Raw genomic sequence first — 22,343 nt, 5'->3', positions numbered from 1 at the left:
TGGGCTGGCCCACACCGCATCTCACTGCTCATTCTCTTCTCTTGAGCTGCTGGAGAGACTGGAGGGTTGCCCGGCTGGCCTTAGGCCAGTGGAGAGATTGGGGACAGAGCCCATTCCCGAGGGTCCACCAGAGATCCACCCCTGAAGGCATCGGGTTTTGATACTATGCCCTCCAACGCTCCTGTTGGCACGCTTTTCAGTGGGACCGTGTGTTGAGACTGTCCTCCTACTTCTGTAGCTCAACAGGAACCCGGAGAGGGGCCTGACTCCCCGATATGATCGGGGCTGCACTTTCTCAGAGAACAAGGGGCCCTTTTCCAGGCTGTTAGGGAAGCCCGGCCCAGAAGTAGTAAGGTACCACCTTTGTTGAGGGCTGCCAGCCCCTCCATAGACCCAGATCAGGTGGCACTTGCCTGCATTGGCCACAGGGCTTGGCTCCTTTCCCTGCTTTAGAAATCACACAGGTGTGAATTGTGACCCCACTGGGGTCAGCTGTGGCTTCTGCAGCTCGGGCCTGTTGCCACGTTCCCAATTTACCGACCAAAGCAAGGCGGGGAATACGGTTTTTCACTGTCCCAGCCTAAGGCAGTGAGAAGGGTTGGGAAAAGGTTTTGGTCTGGCCTTAGGCCTGGCCTCTGCTCTGGGCACTGCCTTGGGCTTGCTTGTGACCTTGAGCAAAGCCCTCCTCCGAAGGGCTGGGTCAGCAGTGCTCTGAGCTATCTGATCACAGGTGGTCAAGTTAGGAAACACTGGATTAGATGACATGCTGAGACCTTTCCCACCTCACACATTCTAGAATGAAATGCCTCTCTTGTTGGGCAGGGGAGAAGAATGAAGGAGTTGGAGCTGAACTTTTGACCTCTGGGTGTCCCTGAGCAGTCCTCAGTCCCTGGGGACGGCTAGGGTGAGGTGGGTAGGGGCCACTCAGCCTGGACTTGCAGACGGAAAACCCTGCCCCTGCAGGCCCATCTCAGAGCAGGCTCTGGGGGAAAGGCTGTTTCTCAGCCCCCGTTCAGGACTAACCCTGTGGGGCCAAGCCTGGCTGGGGGTGGGGGTCATCACTCAGGTTTGGAGGCTGAGCTCGGATTCCCCAGTCATGAAGGGGCAGCAGTTGAGGGTGCAGGAACGGAAGAAATGGCCTGGCAGCCTCCCTGAATACCACCCGCAGAGCACCTCAGGAGGGAGGGGGACTGATGATGACAAAAAGAAAGCTTCCCTGGGAGAGCATTCATGCCCGGGTATCATTACTGACGCTGCTCTGCGAGGGCAATGTCCACTCTGCATCCAGGGCCTGGCACTGGTGGCCGCTCCTGTGGCCTGAAGGAGACAGGGTCAAGAGCAGTGAAGGCTAGAGCTGGGGCCGGGACTGGCTAGAGAGCGAATCTTTGGCAGGAGGGGGAGTAGAAGGAAGGTGTCCCAAGCCCAGCGTGAGACCTCTGACTTTCTGACCGTGAGGCTCAGGAGCTAGGAGTGACCTGGCTGGTCCCCGCGTGAGGTGACTCTGGAAGCTGAGCCAGCCTGAGGTGTCAGGCCACTGCCCACTGCCCCCAGGAGGGGAGAGGCAGGGCGGGTTCCAGCTGACCCTGTTAGCCGAAGCCCGGGTTTATGGGAGCAGGGAGATACTTTCTTGCTCTCCTACCCAAGTGGAGAAAGGGGCATAGGGATGTTCCTGCTTGTTTATTTCTGTATAGCTCTTGGACCAGCCTTTTTTGGTGGAAACCTGTCCCTCTCTGCCGGACCTTTGGGGCCGAGAAGCCAGCCATGGGGATAGCAACAGCCCTGCCCTGAGCACAGCTTCTAGGATGGTTCTCGAGACATGGCTTGGACTGAGCACCAGAAGGCCAGGTCCGGATCCTGGGGTGGCCGCTGCTGATTTGGGAAGTGGCCCGTCATTCAGTCATTCAGTCCCTTCTCCATGCAAGGGACATAATACCGAGTGGGGCTACAAGATCCGTGGAGTGGCATGAGGTGGGGCAGGGGTGGGGGTGGGAGGCGGAATGGCAAAGGTTTGGGAGGGATTTGTGTTTCAGAGGCTCGCTAGTTCAGGTGTCTCATTCCTTGACCGTCTGTACCCACCCACCTGGGAATTTGTGAGAAAAGCAGAAACCCAAACCCTGACCAGGTCTCCTGAACGTCCTTGTTGCAAAATTTCCGGGTGGTTCCAACACACCCCTCACCCTTCTTCAGGATCCTGCCTCTTCCCGTGTTGCTGCGGGCTCTGTCCAGCCCAGCACTGCCATCACAGGGGGCTGTTTCCCCCGGCTGCCCCCTGAGCGAAAGGGTGGGGAGGGGCTGGGCAAGCCAGCAGAGCCAGGCTGGGAGCTGGCAACAAGGCCCAGCAACAAGGCACGGGGAGGGTGGCTAGCTGCCTGTCGAGATGGCCTTGGTGGCCCTGGCCTGGTGAACAGCTGCCAGCCAGAGTGAGGGATGGCTTGGCCGACCCTGACCTCCCGTGTGGCTAAGAGGACTGCACCTCAGGAAGGCTGGGAGGGGACTGGAGACCAGGCCAGCTAAGGACACAGTGATTACAGGTCAAGGCCACAGGGTGGCAGGATGCGGTGAGGCCAGAAGCCAGGCACAATCTGGGTGGAGAGCCATCACTGGAGCCTGATCTCCAGCTGGCTGCTGGGCCCCCACCCTGGCTTAGCTCAGAGGGGAAAGCGTTGCCCCGAACTCGTCAGAGGGAGGCTGCCAGCCTTCCCCCTACTCAAGCTGGCTGCTGTCTGGGGAGGAGGGGGTGTCCTGTGTGGCAAACCCTCAATTGTCCAGGGTTTCTCCCACACCTGAGATAGAGAACCTGGTAGCAGGACCTGGGGATGGGGCGGGGGAAGGTGTCTGGCCCTGAGCACCCCCAATGCCTGGCTCCCATTCCCTTTGCAGACACGGAGGAGGCTGGGCTTGAGGTGGACCGTGAGGATGGGGGCAGAGCAACATTAATTTCCAGAGAAGGGCCCAGGTGGCTGCAGCTGAGAGAGGCCAGGTCGAGGAGCAGTTTCTTCGAGCGGGATTATGGGAATGGGGGTCACAGCAGGGCCTAGGATCTAAGAGTTGGTTAAGTTGGGCCCATGGGTGTGGCCCCCTCCAAACTGGTGTCAGAGCCTGCCGATGAGTCCCGGGAGGAGCGGCCCTGCAGGAATCGGATTATCTTCTCAATCGTGGCCTCCTGGTATTCGTGGGACCACCTGTGGGCACAGGGGCTGGTGGGTCAGGGGGCCGCGTGGGGGTGGGGGGAGCTGCTGGCTGGGGGCTGCGCACCCGCCCCTCTCCTCACTTGATGCCATTGAAGGTGAGCACGGCCTGCATGTCCTCGGGCAGGTCCTGGGGCTCTGGCCACTCGAAGCCATCGATGACCGGCACAATGTTCTTGCCACAGCTCAAAGCAGTCACAATCTCCTGCAGGAACAAACGGGATAAGGAAGAGACCTGGGTCCCCCATCTAGGGACCCTGGTGCCAGGCAGTCCGTAGGAGGGGTGCTGGTGCCGAAGTCCGCTTTGGCTTTTCCCTCACCCCTTGTTTTTTTAATAAAAATCAAATATTTGGTTTTTGCCCCAAGTCCTTGGCATAGAGCTCCTGAAACACTGGGAATCCCCAGATGACTGGAGGTTGGGCATGGGGGTTGCCTAGAGAGCTTCTGGATGGGGGCTGCTTGCCAGGAAGACCAAGCTATGATGAAAAAGTTGGAAACTAAGTATCCCACATAGAGTCACAGAGGCACACCTCCCAGGAGGAGAGAGAGGCTTAGAGGTTGAGTTCACTCACCAGGGCCCAATGACTTCACCATGCCTCCACAGTGAACCCTCCATCAAATCCCCGAAGGATGGGGTGGTTTGGTGAACATATCCAGGTGTTGGGAGGGTGGCCTGCAGAGGGCATGGGAGCTCTGAGCCTCCCTGCCTGTGCCCCACACCCCATACCTTTGCCCTATGCATGGCCCCCATTCGAATGTCCCCGAGTTACAGCCTCTACAATGAACCCGGAATATAGTTAAGTGCTTTCTCAGTTCTGCATGTCATTCTAGCAAATGATTGCACTGGCCAGGGGAGGGATGTGTGTCATGGGAACTCCTGACTTAGTAACCAAGTCAGACAGAAGTGCGGGTGGCCAAGGAACCCGGGACTCTCAGACGTCTGAAGTGAGCGCAGACATGTGGGACTAAGCCCTTCTGGAGTTTGACACTCGCTCTGGGTGAGTCAGTATCAGAACTGAACTGGGGGTGCCTGAGTGGTTTGGTCGGTTAAGCGTAGGACTCTTGGTTTCAGCTCGGGTCACGATCTCAGGGTCGTGAGATGGAGCCCCATGTTGGGCTCTGCACTCAGGGGAAGGAGTCTGCTTCTCCCTCTTCCCCTGCCCCCCTCACACTTGCGGCGCAGCCTCCCGCTCTCTGATAAATAAATCAATCTAAAAATTTTTCTTAAAAAGAACTGAATTGTGGGACACCCAGTTGGTGTTGGCAGATTGGAGAAATGGTGGTTAGTGCTGGCAAGAAAAACCCACACAACTTGGTGTCAGGAGAAAAACATCCCTGTCTGGACCCAAACTGATCCATCATCAGCCCTGCAGTTGTCCTCATTTCTCAGACCTACCCATTTTGGCTCTTCCTCCACACACACAACCCTCACCGTGCTGCTCCAACCCCTTTATCTTTGTCCCCCACCAGGTCTCTCCTCATCACTCTTGCCTCCTCTAACTTGTTCTCTACATTGCCCCTTCACCTGGCTGCTCTTTCCAAAATCCAAATCTGATCATGTCCCCCCCTCCTTAAAAGTCTTCAAGACTTTACACAGCTCTTAGAATAAAATTCAGGGCACCGGGGTGGCTCAGTTGGTTAAGCGACTGCCTTTGGCTCGGGTATGATCCCGGGGTCCTGGGGTTGAGTCCCACATCGGGCTCCTCTAGCTCTTCAGGGAGCCTGCTTCTCTTTCTCTCTGCCTGCCACTCCCCCTGCTTGTGCTCTTTCTCTGTCAAATAAACACACACAGTCTTAAAAAACAAACAAAAAAAAAAAACCCCTCCATACTGTGTTCTGAAGGCTCCGTGTGGTTGGCCACAGCTCCCTTTCCAGACTCCAGCCCTGCACTGTTCTCTCAGCCACAGAGACCTTGCCCCCCTTTAGATTAGCCACCCTCCCTCCCTGCGCAGTGCCTTTGCACAGGTTCTTCCTGGCCCCTTCCCCTAACTAATTTTTCTGATCTGAGTTACTTATTAGCTTACTAATTTTTCTGATCTGAGCTCAATCCATACTTTCCCAAGGAAGTCTCCCCTCCCATCTCTGACCATGCACCATCTCCCTATTGTAGGCTCTCGAAGGCTCTTCTTTTTTTTTTTTTTTTTAAGATTTTATTTATTTATTTGACAGACAGAGATTACAAGTATGCAGAGAGGCAGTCAGAGAGAGGAGGAAGCAGGCTCCCTGCCGAGCAGAGAGCCCGATGTGGGGCTCAATCCCAGGACCCTGGGATCATGACCCGAGCCGAAGGCAGAGGCCTTAACCCACTGAGCCACCCAGGCGCCCCTCTCGAAGGCTCTTTAACACATGCTAGAGTTGCAAACTTAATTAATGAGTAATTTACTTAATATCTGTCTTCCCCACCAGACATAAAGACAGGGAACATGTCCGGTTTTTATCCATCATGTATCTCAGCATCTTTCACAAAGCCTTGCCCATAGTCAGTCCTTGCCAAATACTTAATGGATGGCTGGATGGCTGGAATGCATGAAGGAAGGGAGGTGGGGAGGGGGACAACAAAGCACAGCTGTTAGGGGCTGCACTCCAGAACCCTGAGACTGGGGTTCATATCGAATCTCTGACCTAGGCTTTGTGGCATGAGGCAACCAACGGGCCCTCAAAGCCTCTGTTTTCTCTTCTGTTGGGGGGTACCTGCCATGTCCTGTGGCAAGTGCTTAGGCCAGTGCCCAGCATGTAGCCTCTGCTTAATCAATCAATCACAGGTGTTATGATTTCCTCCTCTGTAAAAGAGGATAATAAACCCCCCTCACAAGGTGTTTCTGAGGATATTACTATTAATGGGTGCTCTGGTAAGTGCTTATTGAATTTTATTTTTTCTTTTCAAGGGGGAACCTCAGGGATTGGAATTACTTGAGTGCAGTTCACTTGTGGTTTTCTGTATTGATTACCCACTAAATGTGGCTTCGGGGAAAGGAGTCTTAAAACTAGAGGCAGTGAAGCACTAACAACCAAGGAAGGCTAATGGGGCCTTTGGGACTGGTCCAAGGCAGAGGCTCCCCCCATCCTTCCTCCCTCAATGCAGTCAGCTAGATGGGTGTCAACCACCCTTGGGGACCAGAGCCTTCCTGGGGAAAAAACCCACATAACTCCAGCCTTGATTGGTTTGGGGGGAACCTCTCATTTTATGAATGAGAAGAAGAAAGCCCAGAGAGGGGACTTGCCCCCAAGTCACACAAATCCCAGCCCAAGCAGGGCCAGGCTTCTGAATCAAGCCTTCAGATTCCAAGCCCAGGGCTCTTTCAGCTAAGTCCTCGTTTGAATTCTGACCCTGCATAAATTTATTTGAGAGCCTTTAGACATATGTTTTATCCAAAACCAAAGACAGCATGCTTCAGGCAAGAGAGGAAGAATGGCTTGTTCAAGGTCATCCAGCAGGTTACGAATGAAAACTTGAGGGTGCCTGGGTGGCTCAGCAGGTTAAGGCACTGCCTTCGGTTCAGGTCATGGTCTCGGGGTCGAGTCCCACTTCGGGCTCTCTGCTCAGCAGGGAGCCTGCTTCCTCTGCCTGCCTCTTTGCCTACTTGTGATTTCTCTCTGTCAAATAAATAAATAAAATCTTAAAAAAAAAAAAAAAGAAGAGAAAACTTGATCAGAGTCGAGTGTTCTGGCCGGGTGAACCTGGTGGACCTGTATGGCCTTCCCAGTTATTTCAGCTTCCTCTGCTTGGTCACTGATTCAAGTACCCCATCAACTAGTCAAGAGCCTTCTTCGTACCATGCAGGCTTGTAAGCATTCGGGATATAGAGTGAACACAGCAAGGTATGACCTCGCGTGGAGCGCAGCTACTCCTCTCTTTATCCCAGAAGGCCGCCTGCCACCTGCTCTGGGCCATTAACCATGATCCTCCAGGTGTCTCTTTGGCCTACCATCCAACCAAGCCCAGTACTCAGCCTCTAAAACACGGCTTCCAGGGCCTGACCCTCTTTCCCATGGTCAGTCTGGTTGTACTCTGATGCCAGAGCCTTCTCCCTACCACCGCTGGCCTGGCCTCACTGCCCTTGTGGGATCCCTTTCCCCCAGTGCTTTATTTTTTTTTAACTTTTTTTTTTTTTTTAAGATTTTATTATTTATTTGACAGAGAGAGATCACAAGTAGGCAGAGAGGCAGGCAGAGAGAGAGAGAGAGAGAGAGAGAGGAGGAAGCAGGCTCCCTGCTGAGCAGAGAGCCGGATGCGGGACTCGATCCCAGGACCCTGAGATCATGACCCGAGCCGAAGGCAGCAGCTCAACCCACTGAGCCACCCAGGCGCCCTTCCCCTGTGCTTTATTTTTTTTTTTATTTTTTTTTTTTTAAAGATTTTATTTATTTATTTGTCAGAGAGAGAGTGAGTGAGAGCGAGCACAGGTAGACAGAGTGGAAGGAAGAGTCAGAGGGAGAAGCAGGCTCCCTGTGGAGCAAGGAGCCCGATGTGGGACTCGATCCCAGGACGCTGGGATCATGACCTGAGCCGAAGGCAGCTGCTTAACCAACTGAGCCACCCAGGCGTCCCTCCCCTGTGCTTTAAACACAAGTCTTCTCCCAACCTTTAGGTGCTGAGGGAACGGGTTCTGTAGTTTGTTTGTTTTAAGAGAGGGAGAGAGCCAGTGAGGAGGGGAGAGGGGAGGGCTGGAGAGAATCTTAAACAGGCTCCACGTCCAGTGTGGAGCCTGATCTCACCACCCTGAGATCATGACCTGAGCCAAAGTCAAGAGTCAGTGTTTACCCAACTGAGCCACGCGGGGAACCCCAGCGGTGTGCTGGCAAATGTTTAACAAATAACTCTCTGGGGGCAAAAACAAAAACCCAAAACCAACCAAACAAAAAACAACCAGCTAACCAAATAAAATCCTGCTTTGTAGTCTTTACCAATTTCCTTTGTGCAAATATTCCCACCAGGGTTGATCTCAGGCTACCAACATGGCCTCACCGGACATGGAGTTGGGGAGGGATGCGAATGGCCATTTCCGGTGTCAGCAGAATCCTGCCCCATCCCCCCACCTCCCCACCCACCCCCTCAGGTCTGAGCCACGGAAGGTGCTGGGAAAGAGCACAAGGTGCTGGGAAAGAGCATGGGCTTTGGAGTCAGAGCGATGGGAGTTCAGAGGCCAGCTTTTTGGATTTCTACAGCAGCGTGGCCAGCGGAAGAAGAATTCTACTGCTCTGAGCCTCCGCTTCATCTGTAAGCAATCGCCGGGGATGCGCCTTCCTCATCCCCACTTTTGTCCTCTGCTCGCACAGTCGCCCTGCCTGGGATGCCTTCTCTTCCCCTTACCTAAATTCTTAAGTCTCTTCTCAAGTTCTGCTTCCTTCACGAAGCCTTCCCCGGTTATTCCAGCCCTTAACGTTCTCCCCCTTCTCCACGCTTCTATGGCGAGTGAGAGTTCACCTACGTAGCTTAGCGGGGACACCAACCCCTATATGATCTCGACACGACTGGTTTCCTTAGCTGCTTCAGGACAAGGGTTCCAGATCAGATGACTGCTGTATCCCTCACTGATTAATAATTAATAATCCACAGATGTGGTATGAACCCATTTCATCCATCCATCCATTCTGCCAGTATTCAGTAAGTTTCTAGTATATGCCAGGCACTGAAGATAGAACGGCATTAATTAAACAACGGGAAGCACTCATACTAATTACAAGGATAAATGCTGCCATTATAGAGCAATTACTATAGAACTAGGCATTCTGCTAAGGACTTGACAGATTTTAGCTCTTTTAATTCTTACAACAATATCCTAGGGAATCCGGGACAATACTTCTCCCACTTCACAGTAGTCAAAACGAAGCTCGCTGCAGTTACGCAACTTGCCCAAGGCCGGAGCTGGGATTCAAACTCACAGCTTTGTGCCTTTCACGATCCCACTGTGCCTGTCAGCAGGCTCTCTTGCCCCTCTTCCCTCACTGAGGTTATTTATTAAAGTGCTTCCCTCCTTCTCCGACCCTCATGGTCATCCCACAAGGTGAGTAAGACAGGCACGTTATCCCCATTTTCTGCATGAGAACACTGAGGCCCAGAGAGCCTAAGTGACTTGCCAAAGACCAATTACAGACAAAGCTGTGGCTCCTGCCTCGCCGCTGGACCGCGGAGATGGCTGGGGGTGCGAATGAGAAGGAAAGGGAGGAGGACCTTGACCTCTGGCCATGGGCCAGTACTGGGACCTCGGAGGCCAGCACCTACCTTATGCACCCAGTCCTTGCAGTCATAGTCCTGCATACACTTGTCCAGGGCCCCGGCCGACAGCACGAGCACGAAGTTGCGGGCACCCATGACACTCTGGATGAGCTTGTCCTCGAACTTGCCTGCTTCCAGCTTCTCCACATCAATGAAAACACTGAAGCCGTGCAGCTGCAGGTGCACCTTCAGGAGGCTGGGGAGAGGTCCCACATCACTGCCCCGGCCCGACCCCCAGCCCCTGGGCCGCCCACCTGCCCACCCCTTCTCACCTGGCCAGCTGGGAGCCTGAGCTCCGGCGGTAGCTGATGAAGACATCTGGGATGTCCCCACTGGGCTTGCCGCCAGTGCAGGGCAGCGGGGAGTGTAGCATTTCTGAGGCAGACAGACAACCGCTCAGTAAGAGTCCCCCCTGACTCCCCATGGGGTGTCACCTGCTGTCTACTCAGCCTTCTCAGCGCAGCCTGGCCCGGGCCACCTGGCTTGTGCAAAAGAGAGTCACTGAGATAGAGAGCTGGGCCTACAGGAAGGAAGGCTGCTCACTATTGGTGAGTCCCTCTCAGGAGAGAGGCATTGTGTTTAGGGACACGGATCGGCACCTCCAGCCCTGTTCTCCCTCCAGAACTCGACTTGCATGGGCAGCTGCCCACAGACACTACACCCAACACATCCCAAGTCTTCCCCAGGCCCCTGCCTTCCTAGTTCCCACCACAGCCAGAACCTGGGTATCGGCTCCCACCCCTACCTCTCATTCATTCATTCCACGCATATTCACTAAGTACTTACTATGTGCCAGGCACTACCCTTTGGGCTTGCAATACGACAGTGAACAGAACAGATAGACATTCACAACACTTGATTCCAAGCTCTGCATTCTTCCTACTAAACATCCTGGACTCCAGTCCCAGAGCCTTCTCTATGTCCAGGCCCCCAACTCAGCCTTCTCAGTGGTCTCCCCAAATCCACACTTGCCCAGTTCAATCTGTTTGCACAGCAACCGCAGGGGTCCTTCTAAAATCTAAGTCTCAGTGAGTCACTGCATCCACTTAAAAAGGGTGTACGGAGGGGGGCACCTGGGTAGCTCAGTTGGTTAGGTGTCTGCCTTTGGCCGAGGTCACAATTTCCCCTGGATCCCTAACCCTAACCCTAACCCACGCCCTCAACTCAGCCCTCCGGGAAGGTTGCCACAATGCCCGCAGACCGGACCTTCCATGCTCCTTGGCTCTAACCCTAACCCCAGGCTGGGTTATGAGGGGACAACCCGCAGAAGCTTGGCTCCAAAGCCAAACCAGAGGACTCAGCCAGCAACATAGAAGGAAAATGTGCCATTTGGAACTCCAGAAAGGATTCGGAGCAGGAGAAATCTGAATGCAAACCTGAGCCCCCCCAGGCACCCCTCCCTGTTTTTAAGAAATGAAATCTTGGGGTTAGGGAATCCTGGGTGGCTCAGTTGGTTAAGCGGCTGCCTTTGGCTCAGGTCACGATCCCAGTATCCTGGGATCAAGTCCCACATCGGGCTCCTTGCTCAGTGGGGAGCCTGCTTCTCCCTCTGCCTCTGCCTGTGCTCACTCTCTCTGACAAAGAAATAAATAAAATCTTAAAAAAAAAAAAAAGAAATCTTGGGGTTATACTGAGACCTGCAGTGTGAAAATAATGAAAGCTGATCTGCTTTGGTTGAACTTGTTGAGATGAATGAAAAGAATCCATCTTCATATAATATTCAGTCTCAGTATTCACAGTCAGCCCCTGTCTGTTTATGAAGCAGAAAGACAGAGGTTCAAATCCTAGTTCTGTTACTTAATGGCCCTGGGGTTTGTATTTGGGATTCCCCAAGGGATAACCTTGAGAAATATATTTAAATTCCCTAAAACTTAGTTTCATCATCTTTAAAAAGAACACCCTTGATGGATTATGATGGTAGTTACACATGTATGCATTTTTCAAAACTCTTCAAATTGGACACTTTTAAGCTGTAGCTCTCATTATTAAAAATTTTTTAAAAGTACATTATAGAAAGGCACCTGGGTGGCTCAGTCGGTTAAGTGTCTGACTCTTGATTTTGGCTCAGGTCATGATCTCAGGGTGGTGAGAGTGAGCCCCTAGCCGGGGTCCACACTCAATGGGGAATCTGCTTGAGGATTCTCTCTTTCCCATGCCCCTCACCCCTGCTCTCTGCCTTGCTCTCTCTCTCTCTAAAATGGATAAATAAATCTTAAAAAAAAAAAAAAGATGAGTAAGTTCTGGGATGTAATGCACAACATGGTGACAAGTTGATTAAAAGAATTAACACCCAGGAGCATCCCGGTGGCTCAGTTGGTTGAACCTCTGCCTTCGGCTCAATCATGATCCCAGGGTCCTGGGATTGAGCCCCAGGATGGACTCCCTGCTCAACCGTGAGTCTGCTTCTCCCTCTGCTCGCCTCCCTCTTCCGCCTCACTCCCTCTCTCTCAGATAAATAAAATCTTAAAAGATAATAAGTAAATAAAATTAAAATTAATACCCACTGAATAGAATGGATATAGATATTAATAAGATAATATTTAAAACTTTATATATAGTAACTGACAATATAGCGAAATAGTAAATTAGCAAATTAAAATAAATTAGTAAATTAAAAGGGTTGCTAGAGCCCTAGATTCCATTCTGCCCTCGTGACCTTCCTAAAGCACCTCCAGGCCCGTACTTGGTAAGCTGTTGGCTAATCGCCTAAGCCCCCTGTCTTCCCACCCCTACCCTCTGTAAGCACCCCGGGCTGAGGCTGGACGAGGGCTGGGCTCCCAGGTGGGTAGGCTGACCTCTGGCGGCGGTGAGGATGCGGGCGCGGTGTACGCCCAGGCGGATGCCGCAGTCCTCCAGGAGCTGCTGCTCCGACACGCGGTGCAGCAGGGAGCGGTCAAGGCCGCAGCTGACCAGGCCGTAAGTGTACTGGCGGAAGCGCGGGTCCAGGCTGCCCAGCCAGTCAGCCAGGTTGCTGCGGTCGCACGTAGCGTAGTTGGCGAAAGTCTTGAGCTCCGTGAGCTCCCTGAAGAATCTGCAGCCAGGGGTAGGGGGAGAAGAGGACGCTGAGGTCCTGACCTAGGACTGGCTAGGGGCAGAAGGTGAGGACTGGTGGGCAGGAGGTGCCGTACCTTTTGCGGGTGATGCCGGATTTCATGCCCAGGTCGGTCTGGAGCTCCTCGTCCGTGAGCCGCAGAAGCAGGTCGCCATCTACCTGTTGCTCCTAAGGGAGGGGTCAGACGTAAGAAGAGCGCTTCTCCTCAGCCGTTGGACCCCAAGCATAAGATGCAAAAAAAGACAACCGGAGACGACGATGGGGGAGGCGGATGGGACCCGGATTAGTGTTACTCTGAAAGTGGTGGAGTACAGGCTTCCACCCCCAAAATCATCCCTGGCGCCGCGGGCGCTCGGGCCGCAAGGGGGCGCTGTTGCCTCGTTCAGGGCGCCCCTAGCGGCCGCGCGCCCTTGGGATGCGCTGCTCTACCCGGAAGTTTTCGCAGTAGTGGGAGAAGCCGATCTGCTGCAGCCACGTCTGGACCTCGGCCTCCTTCCAGCTGGCCACGCAGGGCAGGATAGGCCGCGGCACCTCCTCGCCCAGCAGGCGCAACGCGCGCTTGGCCAGCGCCGACGTGGTGCCATTGGTGGAGTAGGAAACCAGGCGTTTCAGGCTCTGGATGGCTCCGATGTCGCTGAATACCTAGGGAGGGGAGGGGAGAGAGTGTCTAGGGTCCCCCAGTTCCCCAGCCATCCCCACAAAGATTCCCAGTCCTTCCCCTCGCCTCTTCTCAGCGCTGAAACTCCCATCATCTGCCCTAGCCCTGCATTCATCCTATAGATCACCTAGTTCCGTTCATTCCCTTTCCTGAAACTCTCTCGACTCTCCCCCTCATGTCTCCCCTCTAACAGCTTCCATCTCCCTGGGATGAAGGCTGAGTTCTCAGTACGAATGCCAGGCATGTTCCCTGCTTAAAACCCTCGGTCTTGCCTTCAAGGCCAGTAACTGGTCTCTCATCCTTCTGCTTGCTTCACTTAACTCTAATGTGTACTTCAAGTCCCAGTTGAATGTCACTTCCTCTGGGAAGCCTTCCCAGATGCTCTCTAACTCCTGTCCCCACTCCCACTCCTCACCCACCTTGGTCTTGCCCTGCAAGCTCTTGATGGCAGCCTCGGCACAGAGATAGAAAGCTCCAATGCACTGCGCTTCCAAGCGCGACGAGTCCAGTAGCGGCACGAGGCGCTGCAGATCATCGGGCCCGCGACCCTGGCTTGTATCGCTGGCATCCACAAGACAGCGGGCGAAGCGGCCGGGGTCCAGCGACGCCACAAGCGGCTCCACGAGCGCCAGCGTGCCAGAGCGCTCCACCTCGCGCTCCACCTCCTTGTTGGTGGCCAGCACGGCCACCGCGAGGCAGGCGTGCAGCCGCAGCAGCTCGTCCTCTTTGGAGAAGGCGAGCGGGAAGAGCCACTCGGCCGCGCGCTTCTCCACCATGCGCCGCTGCGCCGCCTGGCCCCCATGCAGCGCGCAGTTGCCCAGCGCCAGCGCGCAGTGGCGGAGCAGCGCCGGGTCCGTGCGGCGGCACCAGTACAGCACAGCGTCCAGGCCACCAGCCGCCACCAGCCGCTGGCACGTCTCCTCCGAGTGCTTGAACATGTGCTCCAAGATGCCGGCCACGCTCCGCGCCAGCTCCACCGGCTCCCGCTCTTTTGCCAAGTTCAGGATCACGCCCAACCCGATGCGCGCCACGCGGTCCCTGGCGAAACAAAGTGGGACAAGGGATGATGGAATGGCGGTACCACCGGTGAAGGCCGGCCATTTAACCTCTCCGGTCATTTAACCTCTCTGGCCTCATTGGTGTCATATAGAACGTGAGGGAGAGCATTAACCTCCCTGCTTCCCCCTTCCACCTGCCCTGCAAGGACAGATTCCTCCCATTAGGATTATAAGGGTGCTCCATCCTGGCCACACCCAACTCCTCCCTTAACGCTGCCTCCTGCCCTGCAGTGTGTGTGGTTAAGAACCCTAACTCTGGAGAAGATCCCTTGGGAGCTGGTGGGTTTTTGTTTGTTTGTTTGTTGGGTTTTGTTTTTTTGTTGTTTGTTTGTTTGTTTTGGGGTGTGGTTTTTGTTGTTGTTGTTGTTGTTTTTTGGTCTAGAAATGTGTGGGACCTTGAGTGCCTTCCTTTATTCAACTTCTGTTCCTAAATAAGGAACTTCATCTCATAAATAAGATAAAAGGAGTACCCACCCCACAGGGTCATTATGAGTACCAGTGTGGAAAATCCATGTAAAGTGCTTCCCACAGGGGAAGGCTGCCATCAGGAAGACTTACTAAGTGTTAACTTCTTATCATCATTTGAAGCATCACTCTAAGTACACCCCTCTTTGCCTTGCCCTCAAACCTCTCACTTCATGTGGTGTGACTGGGGTGTATTTATCCATCTACTCAACAGATGTTTATTGAGGAACTACTGTGTGTCAGGCATTATGCTAGGGACTGAAGCTGAGCAGGGCCTAAGAGAGCCTGGAACTTATATACAGCTAATATGGAGACAAACAATAAGCAAGGGAACAATGAGTGAACAGGACAAGAGTGAGATGGCTATTATGCTAGCAAATGCAGGTGATGTAATGGACAGTGGAGGAGGACAGTGGGTGGCAGAGGAGGTGAAATCTAAGAGTGCAATATCCAGAGACTCCTGTCTGCAGGTGTCTGGGAGAAGAATGTAACAGGCAGAATGAACCGCAAGGACAAAAGCCCTGAGGGCTGGTGAGCTTGGCATGTTTGAGTAATAGAAAGAAGGCCAGAGATATTTGCAATATTTAAAACCTATAAGGAAAAATATAAAAGCAACAAGATTTCATATATAGAAGATATGAATAGTCAAGTCAACAAGAAGAAGACAGTAAATTCAATAGGGAATGGCGAAGGACATAAATGGCAATTTACAAAAGAGGAAATCCACAATGTTAACAAGCAAATTAAGAGATGCTCTAACTCATTAGTAATTAGAGAAGTGAAGATTAAATCAGCTATCACTTTACACCTATTGGATAGGCAAAAAGCAGAAGCTGGGTAACAGAAAAGGTTGGCAGTGTGAGGGGCCATGAACTACCCTGAAGCTCTCTGGGTAGAGGTGCTTGCTGGAGCGGTCAATTTGGAAAGCAGGCTGGGATGCGTGGGTGAGGTTAAAGAGATATGCACCCTATGAGCCGGAAATTGGGGCTCTTGAGTTTATATCCCTAAGAATTGTCACAGATTGGGCGCCTGGGTGGCTCAGTTGGTTGGGTGACTGCTTTCAGCTCATGTCATGATCCTAGAGTCCCAGGATCGAGTCCCGCATCGGGCTCCCAGCTCCACGGGGAGTCTCCTTCTCTCTCTGACCTTCTCCTCGCTCATACTCTCTCTCACTGTCTCTCTCTCAAATAAATAAATAAAATATTTTTTTTAAAAAAAGGAATTGTCACAGATCCATAAAAGAATGTGGAAAAGGCTGCAGGGTTGTTTGTGAGGGGGGAAGATAGTGGCATTCTGGTGTCGAGCCTGGGACAGTGGAGAGGTAACATGGCAGTTACCCACTCTGGAAGGCTATGGAGCAGTTACAAGGGACTGAACAGATGATACCATAGCACATGAAGGAAGGATCTTAAAAACGTACTACTGGGGCACCTGGGTGGTTCAGTGGGCTAAGTCTCTGCCTTCGGCTCAGGTCATGATCTCAGAGTCCTGGGATCGAGCCCCGCATTGGGCTCTCTGCTCGGCGGGGAGCCTACTCCCCACCCCCCGTGTCTGCCTGCCTCTCTGCCTACTTGTGATCTCTCTCTGCGTCAAATAAATAAATAAAAATCTTTAAAAAATACTACTGAGTGAATAAAAATATGAACTGGAATGTGCTATATAACAGCACCATTTGTATAAATTTTTTAAAAGATTATATTTATTTGACAGAGAGAAAGCACAAGCTGCAGAGGGAGAGAGAGATGCAGACCCCCCCCCCCCCCGCCCCAGAGCAAGGAGCTCGATGAGGGACTTGAACCCAGGACCCTGGGATCATGATCTGAGCCAAAGGCAGACACTTAACCAACTGAGACACCCAGGCATCCCTGCATTTGTGTAAATTAAAAATACATGCACACAAAACAAGAATAAAGTTCCTACCGGGACACAGATATAAAGACACACATTAAGTATATTGGTTGGGTGCCTAGGGTATTAATTGGGGAAGATGGTGGGACATTCATGAAGAGGAGAAGGGGAGATTGTGGACATTGTATTATAGGCGCAGATGTATGCAAAGGCTTGGGTGGTATCTGAGAGCTGGTGCATTTGGGGATCTGCCCCCACCTCAGCCACATGGAAGTGAAGCCATTTCTAGTGGCTGAGGTGGAAGATTCAAAGGGGGAGAGCAGGGAAAGGGTCCTGGGTTCCTTCTGAGCCTTCTCCAGGCATTTGTACTTTATTTCGATGGCAAATGAGGAGCCATTGAAAGGCTTCAGGAAGGGGAGTGACCTGCTCTTACATGGGTTTTAGGAAACTGACTGCTCTAGGGAGGAAATGTCCAAGGGAGGGAGCGTGGATGCCAGCACAGCAGGCAGGAAAACTGGCACACTCTAGGCAGAGGTGAAAGTTTTCTATCTCCCTGACCTCCACAAATGATGTCCTCCACAACTGACTTAAGAGACTCAGCCAGGCAGGGAGTCCCTGCCCAGTGAGCATCACAGTGACGTTTGTGACTTTGTGTCCACTGTAGGTCCCAGCTGAGCCCATAACATGGCACAACAACTTTTCTGAGTTGATCACTGAGCTTCCCTAAAGTCCAAAAGAACAGGTGGGTTCCAATCATTCACTTGTTCCTTTTACCAAGGAGAAAGCCAAAGTTCAGGAAGTTACATGTCATGCTTAGAGTTACACAGCTGGTGAGAGGCATAGGTGGGGTCCAAACCTGCATCTGTCTTCCATCCAAGGTTAAGATCCTTCATCTATACTTTGTGCTTCCAGAACTATCTGGCCACATAAACTCTGAGAATATCAGAACCAGGAGATGTGTTTAAGCAATAATCTAATCCAACACTCTCATTTCCTGAGGACAAGTGAAGGGAAGGGCTTGCTCAGGAATATTAATGCAGAGAGGACTTTATTCTTTTTTTGCTTTGTTTTGTTTTTTAAATTTTTTATTATTTAAACATTTTTTTAATTTATTTGAGAGAGAGAGAACGAGGGAGAAACAGATTCCTGAAGAGCAGGGAGCCCAACCTGGGACTTGATCCCAGGACCCTGGTATCATGACCTGAGCTGAAGGCAGACACTTAACTAACTGAGCCATCCAGGCACCCCATTTTTAATTTTTGTTAAGAGGACTTTATTCTGAATCTGTTGACCCCCCAGCCCTCCCCTTTCCCTATGCCCTTGGCACCTTCACAGAACTTGGACTATGTCCTTGTAGTGAGAACTATACACTCAGCTCCCAGCTTCTTCAGCCTGAGAGGCTGGGGGTCTGGGCTCAAATTCCAGCTTCAAAGGAGGGGTGAATTCATACACATACACGTACCAGCATGTATATATAATATACATATATGTGTAAATCCTTGTACGTATATAATTGTTCTGGGAGGACATACCGTGCAAGAAACCTGTTTTGCAGGGCACCTAAGTGGTTCAGTGGGTTAAGGCCTCTGTCTTCAACTCAGGTCATGATCCTAGGGCCCTGGGATAGAGCCCCGAATCAGGCTCTCTGCTCAGCGGGGAGCCTGCTTCCCCTCCCCTCTTTGCCTGCCTCTCTGCCTATTTGTGATCTCTGTCAAATAAATAAATGAAATATTAAAACAACAACAACAACTTGTTTTTCTGGCTTGCATCAGGAAGGGGGTCTGGGTAGAAAGAAAAGTTCTTAAGTGTGGGACTTTTTTGTACCTTTGCACTTTTTGAATTTATATGCAATAGCTTTCTGTTTTGTTTTACCTTTTTTTTTTTTTTAAAGATTTTTACTTATTTATTTGTTAGAGAGAAAGAGAGCGTGCAAACGCAGGCAGACTGGCAGGCAGAGAGAGAAGCAGCCTCCCCGCTGAGCAGGGAGCCCGATGTGGGACTGGATCCCAGGCCCCCAGGGCCATGGCCCGAGCCGAAGGCAGCGGCTTAACCGGCTGAGCCACCCAGGCGTCCCTTGTTTTACTTTTTAAACATGTCTCCTCCACTTACTAACTATGTATTTTGGGGAAATTCATTCATTCAACCAGAGTTAAACCATTTAACCTAATTTTGGTCTCCTGATGGGGCTGGACTATAAATTTCAAAGGCTAGCAGTCACATGGGGCCCTCACTGGTGTCATGGGATCAAGTTCAGAGGGTCCTACCCTGTTGGATTTCTCTTGACATTTGGGGGTGCGGGACGCTGTGATCTAGGCTCCTGGTCAACAGGTGTAGCAGCGCTCTGGGAAGAAGGGAATGGGAAAAGGAGCGGTGCACTGATTGAGGGACTTCCTTTATGAGGAGGTTGGCTGATGAAGGGCAAGATTTCATCAACACAAATTCTCAGTGTGTCACCTCCCTTCTCTCCTTCCAGCCTCCACCCAAAGTAGACTAAAAGTTGAGGAGATTTCTGCCTCTCTTTGGGGAAAAAAATCCGACAGCCAAGGGGCTTGCTGGGCTCTGTCCTTGGTGCTGAAGTGCTGTCAGGACCAGTGGATGGTTTCCCCAGATCAGGGACAATGGTGAGTGTGACTCCTCCCTTCAGTAATTCTGTAAGAGGTGAGTGTTGTTATTTTCAACCTTGAAAAAAAATATCAGTGAAGTTTGCCTCTTGCCGCCCTCCTCTTCCTAGGGTGTTGGCTGCACCGCTTCTCCAAGGGTTCTAATTATAGCTGCCACACCCCACATACCAGGCTACCAGGTACGCCGTCATCCTGTGCCCCACCACATCCAGGGAGCACCCACTCCGTTTGCTAGTCCTCCAAATGTACTGATGGTTGATGGTAGATGGTGACTTTCTGAATAAGCAGAACCCTAACTTGCTCTCCCAACTTAAATTGCTCCATTCATGTATTTCTGATGGTTGTTCTCATTTCCATCATCCACAGGTTATGTTTATTTTTTTTAAATGGTAAGGAAAGCATCCCTAACTCATCACACATCACAAAACTGCATGAATTGAAAGTGACCCTTCCCAAACCCTTCTAAATCTGAGGAGCCTGAGAATTCAGCACATGACTACTGAGTGACAGTTTGATTTGCTCTGGCATAGAAGGGGAGAGAAAATGAGTGCAAGAGTCCTCATATTCTGGGGGAGATCTCAAGAGGCAGGTAAGAGAGGGGCTTCCAGGCCCCACTTGGACAACCCCTACTGTATCTCGACCCAATGTGGGGAAGGGACGGAGAACACACACTCTGGCCCCTGCCTCGCTCCTCACCTGTTTCCTCTTCTCTCACCCATTGATCCCACTAGAAACCCTTCTGTTCCCCATGAGCAGCCGCAGGATGAGATCATGTCTGGCTTGTTATGTGGGCCAAAATGAAGAAGGAGGAAGCAGAAGGTGGATTGGGGGTGGCCTAAAGGAGGCAAGTAACCCTCAGATCAGCACTCATTTCAGTAATCCTACCCCATTTCTTGAGCAGTGTGTTCTCCTCCTTTCAGTGGCAGTGAGAAGGTAGCCTAGAAGGACACTTGTGCCTGTGGGGAGGAGGTCTGTGAGTTTAGGGTCTCAGCTCCACCCTCAGAACCAGGGACAAATTCCTGTCCTGCTATACTCTATTCTTCCTCTCCCTGTCTCATTCCTCACCCCACCAGTCCCAGGAGAATCCTGGCTGAACCATCAGTTCACTGTGTTGTGACTCCCTGACAGGCATGAAACTTTCCCAAGCCTCATTTGTAAAACGGACACGCTCATCCCCAACAGACGGGTAGTACAGGGGTTTGGTGAGGTGAGGCGGGAAAAGGCACAGGGCGATTCACACGAGAGACCCAGGCCGCGGACCGCCCTTGTCACCCCACAGCACCCCGCGCTCTACCTTCCAGCCCGCGAGCACCCTCACCGGTTCTCAGCCACCAGGATCTGCTCCAGCAGGCGGGCGGCCTGCACGCGCGTCTCCAGCTCCGGCGCCTGCAGCAGTCGCAGCAGCAGGTCGAGGCCGCCGTCCAGGCGGATGGCGTCGCACAGACCCTGGGCTACCTCACGGCCCACGGCCGGAAGCAGCCAGGCCTCCTCCACCAGCTGGAAGACCTCCGCCAGGCCGGCGCCCACGGCCCGCGCGCCCCCCGCCTGCTTCAGCGCCGACAGCGCCTGCTGCAGCTCGGGCAGCGCGCGCTCCAGGGCACCCTGCACCTCAGTGCCCGCCCCGGGCGACACCTCGCGGGGCCCGCGGCCGCCCGCGGTCCACCATGGGCCCGCGCCGCCGCCCCCGTTGGGCCCCGGCACCGCTAGCCGATCGCCGCCTGGCCGTGTGCCCGACATGGTGAAGAAGCGGCACAGCTTGTAGGCAGAGAGGAGCAGCGTCAGGACCATGGGCGCGGGGCTGCGGGGGACATCCCCGGTCCGAAAGGGCGGAGCGACTCGGGACTTGGGGATAAGGGGGACAGGAGACGGATCCAGGGAAAAGAAGGTGCAGGAGGGAGGGATGGACAGAAGGCTACCTACCAGGCAAAGGCGCTGGCCAGAAGTCTGGGGGAGGGAAAAGAGCAGGAACTGGGACCGAGCTTTTGGGTGAAGGGGTGCGGGCCCGGATGCAAGGGGTGAGCGGGAGGAGCGAGAGGGGAGCGAGGGATGGATCCGGACGCCGGCGGATCCAGGAGGCAGCAAGAGGAACAAAGGGGGGCTCCGGCTGGGAGATGCTCTGCAGCGGCCCCGCCCCTGAGAAGCCACAGTCGCGGAGCTGACACCCCGCCTCTCTGTCACGTGGGACTCCTCCCCTGCGGCCTGCGTAGCCTCACACCCAGGCTTCCCCCAGCCACCTCCACACGGTAGCTGAGGGGTGGGGTGGCGACTAGGGCGAGAGGGTGCAGAGCGGGAGGGCTGCCTCGGTTTCCCCGCAAATCCCGCGACACTGCAACGTGAAGGCAACACCATGGAGCGTGCCCCCTCCCCTGGTTCAAGCAATCATAAGAACAATTCTCTACAACTTTATGCCTGTTTCTCAGGGAAGCCTTGTGACAGGCCTACAGGATAGGGGTTAGCGTTCCCATTTAACAGCAGAACTGACTGGAGCTCATAGAAAAGAGATTGCCCAAAGTGACACAGCCCTCTCTGATTATGGAACGGAAAAAGTCTGTTGGAAACGCCAAGAATAATTTTTTTCCAGGTGGTGGCAGGATTTCAGGAGCCCCATGGACCCCTGAGAGTGGGCACAAAATCGGACCTTCTCTTTCTGGAAAGAGGGATGCCACTTAGTCTAAAAGTGTGGGGAACAAGGCTATTCTTTACCCACAGAAGGTGGGTGGAGGTGGAGACAGGGAGCAGTACCTGCCAAGGAGCAGTGAATTATTGGGAGACCAAGGAATCCAATCCAATCCTAATGGTCCATAGTCACCCAATTCTGCTATGCTGTGAAGCCCAGCTTGGGGAAATCAATGCACCAAGAGTTGAACCTAAACACGAAAAATCTGTTTTTTGTTTGTTGTTGTTGTTGTTTTTTTTAAATAAAAACATTTACCCAGGGTGCTTAGCAGCATTCCTCCAACCCCCCTTTCCCTGCCCTAAATACACAGTGGGTGGGTGAGACACTCAGTCGGGGATGTGCCTGATCAAACAGATCACAGATAAATAACCATTTACGGAGAATGAAGCTGGCCCTACTCCAGGCTCTGCTTCATCTGCTTTAGCTTGTGTAACCCCCATCACAACACGACGCAGGTTTAATTAGTCTCACTTGACCAAAAAGAAAGCCAAGGCAGGTAAAACCATTTGCCCAAAGTCACACAGCCTGCGAGGGGCACAGTGGGCCTTCGTTCTGTCCT

At 52.8% G+C, this 22,343-nt stretch overlaps 1 protein-coding gene across 7 annotated transcripts; it reads right to left on the bottom strand.

Annotated features, from left to right (window-relative positions):
* Positions 1–3,045: 3,045 nt before the first annotated feature.
* SARM1 (sterile alpha and TIR motif containing 1) lies at positions 3,046–21,453 on the bottom strand. 7 transcript variants are annotated; one of them, XM_059379633.1, is made up of 9 exons: positions 20,426–21,434; positions 13,535–14,153; positions 12,887–13,099; positions 12,534–12,625; positions 12,201–12,436; positions 9,678–9,883; positions 9,412–9,591; positions 3,272–3,393; positions 3,046–3,182 (listed from the first exon to the last, which is right to left on the bottom strand). In XM_059379633.1, the coding sequence occupies exons 1-9, from the start codon at positions 20,893–20,895 to the stop codon at positions 3,053–3,055; spliced, it is 2,268 nt and encodes a 755-aa protein (XP_059235616.1). In that variant the 5' UTR covers positions 20,896–21,434; the 3' UTR covers positions 3,046–3,052. The 7 variants fall into 7 exon arrangements, with proteins under 7 accessions (XP_059235616.1, XP_059235617.1, XP_059235619.1 ...); XM_059379634.1 differs by having other exon boundaries at positions 9,412–9,601; positions 9,678–9,780; positions 20,426–21,428; XM_059379636.1 differs by lacking the exon at positions 3,046–3,182 and adding an exon at positions 3,761–3,861 and having other exon boundaries at positions 3,300–3,393; positions 20,426–21,453.
* Positions 21,454–22,343: the final 890 nt, after the last annotated feature.

The sequence above is a fragment of the Mustela nigripes genome, chromosome 16, assembly GCF_022355385.1.
Source record: "Mustela nigripes isolate SB6536 chromosome 16, MUSNIG.SB6536, whole genome shotgun sequence".
Taxonomy (NCBI): domain Eukaryota; kingdom Metazoa; phylum Chordata; class Mammalia; order Carnivora; family Mustelidae; genus Mustela; species Mustela nigripes.
Note: the sequence above shows the minus strand (reverse complement) of the source record. Positions and strands in the feature narration are given on the sequence as shown.

Bases quoted from the DNA above. Each gene is read 5' to 3' on its own strand.
- SARM1 (XM_059379633.1), bottom strand. From the start codon at position 20,895: ATGGTCCTGACGCTGCTCCTCTCTGCCTACAAGCTGTGCCGCTTCTTC. The intron at 13,100-13,534 runs GTGGGTGAGGAG...TCCCCTCCCTAG, and splicing joins GCTTGCAGGGCAAGACCAAG to GTATTCAGCGACATCGGAGC. The intron at 9,884-12,200 runs GTCAGCCTACCC...TGCACAAGCCAG, and splicing joins CATCCTCACCGCCGCCAGAG to GTGGCCCGGGCCAGGCTGCG.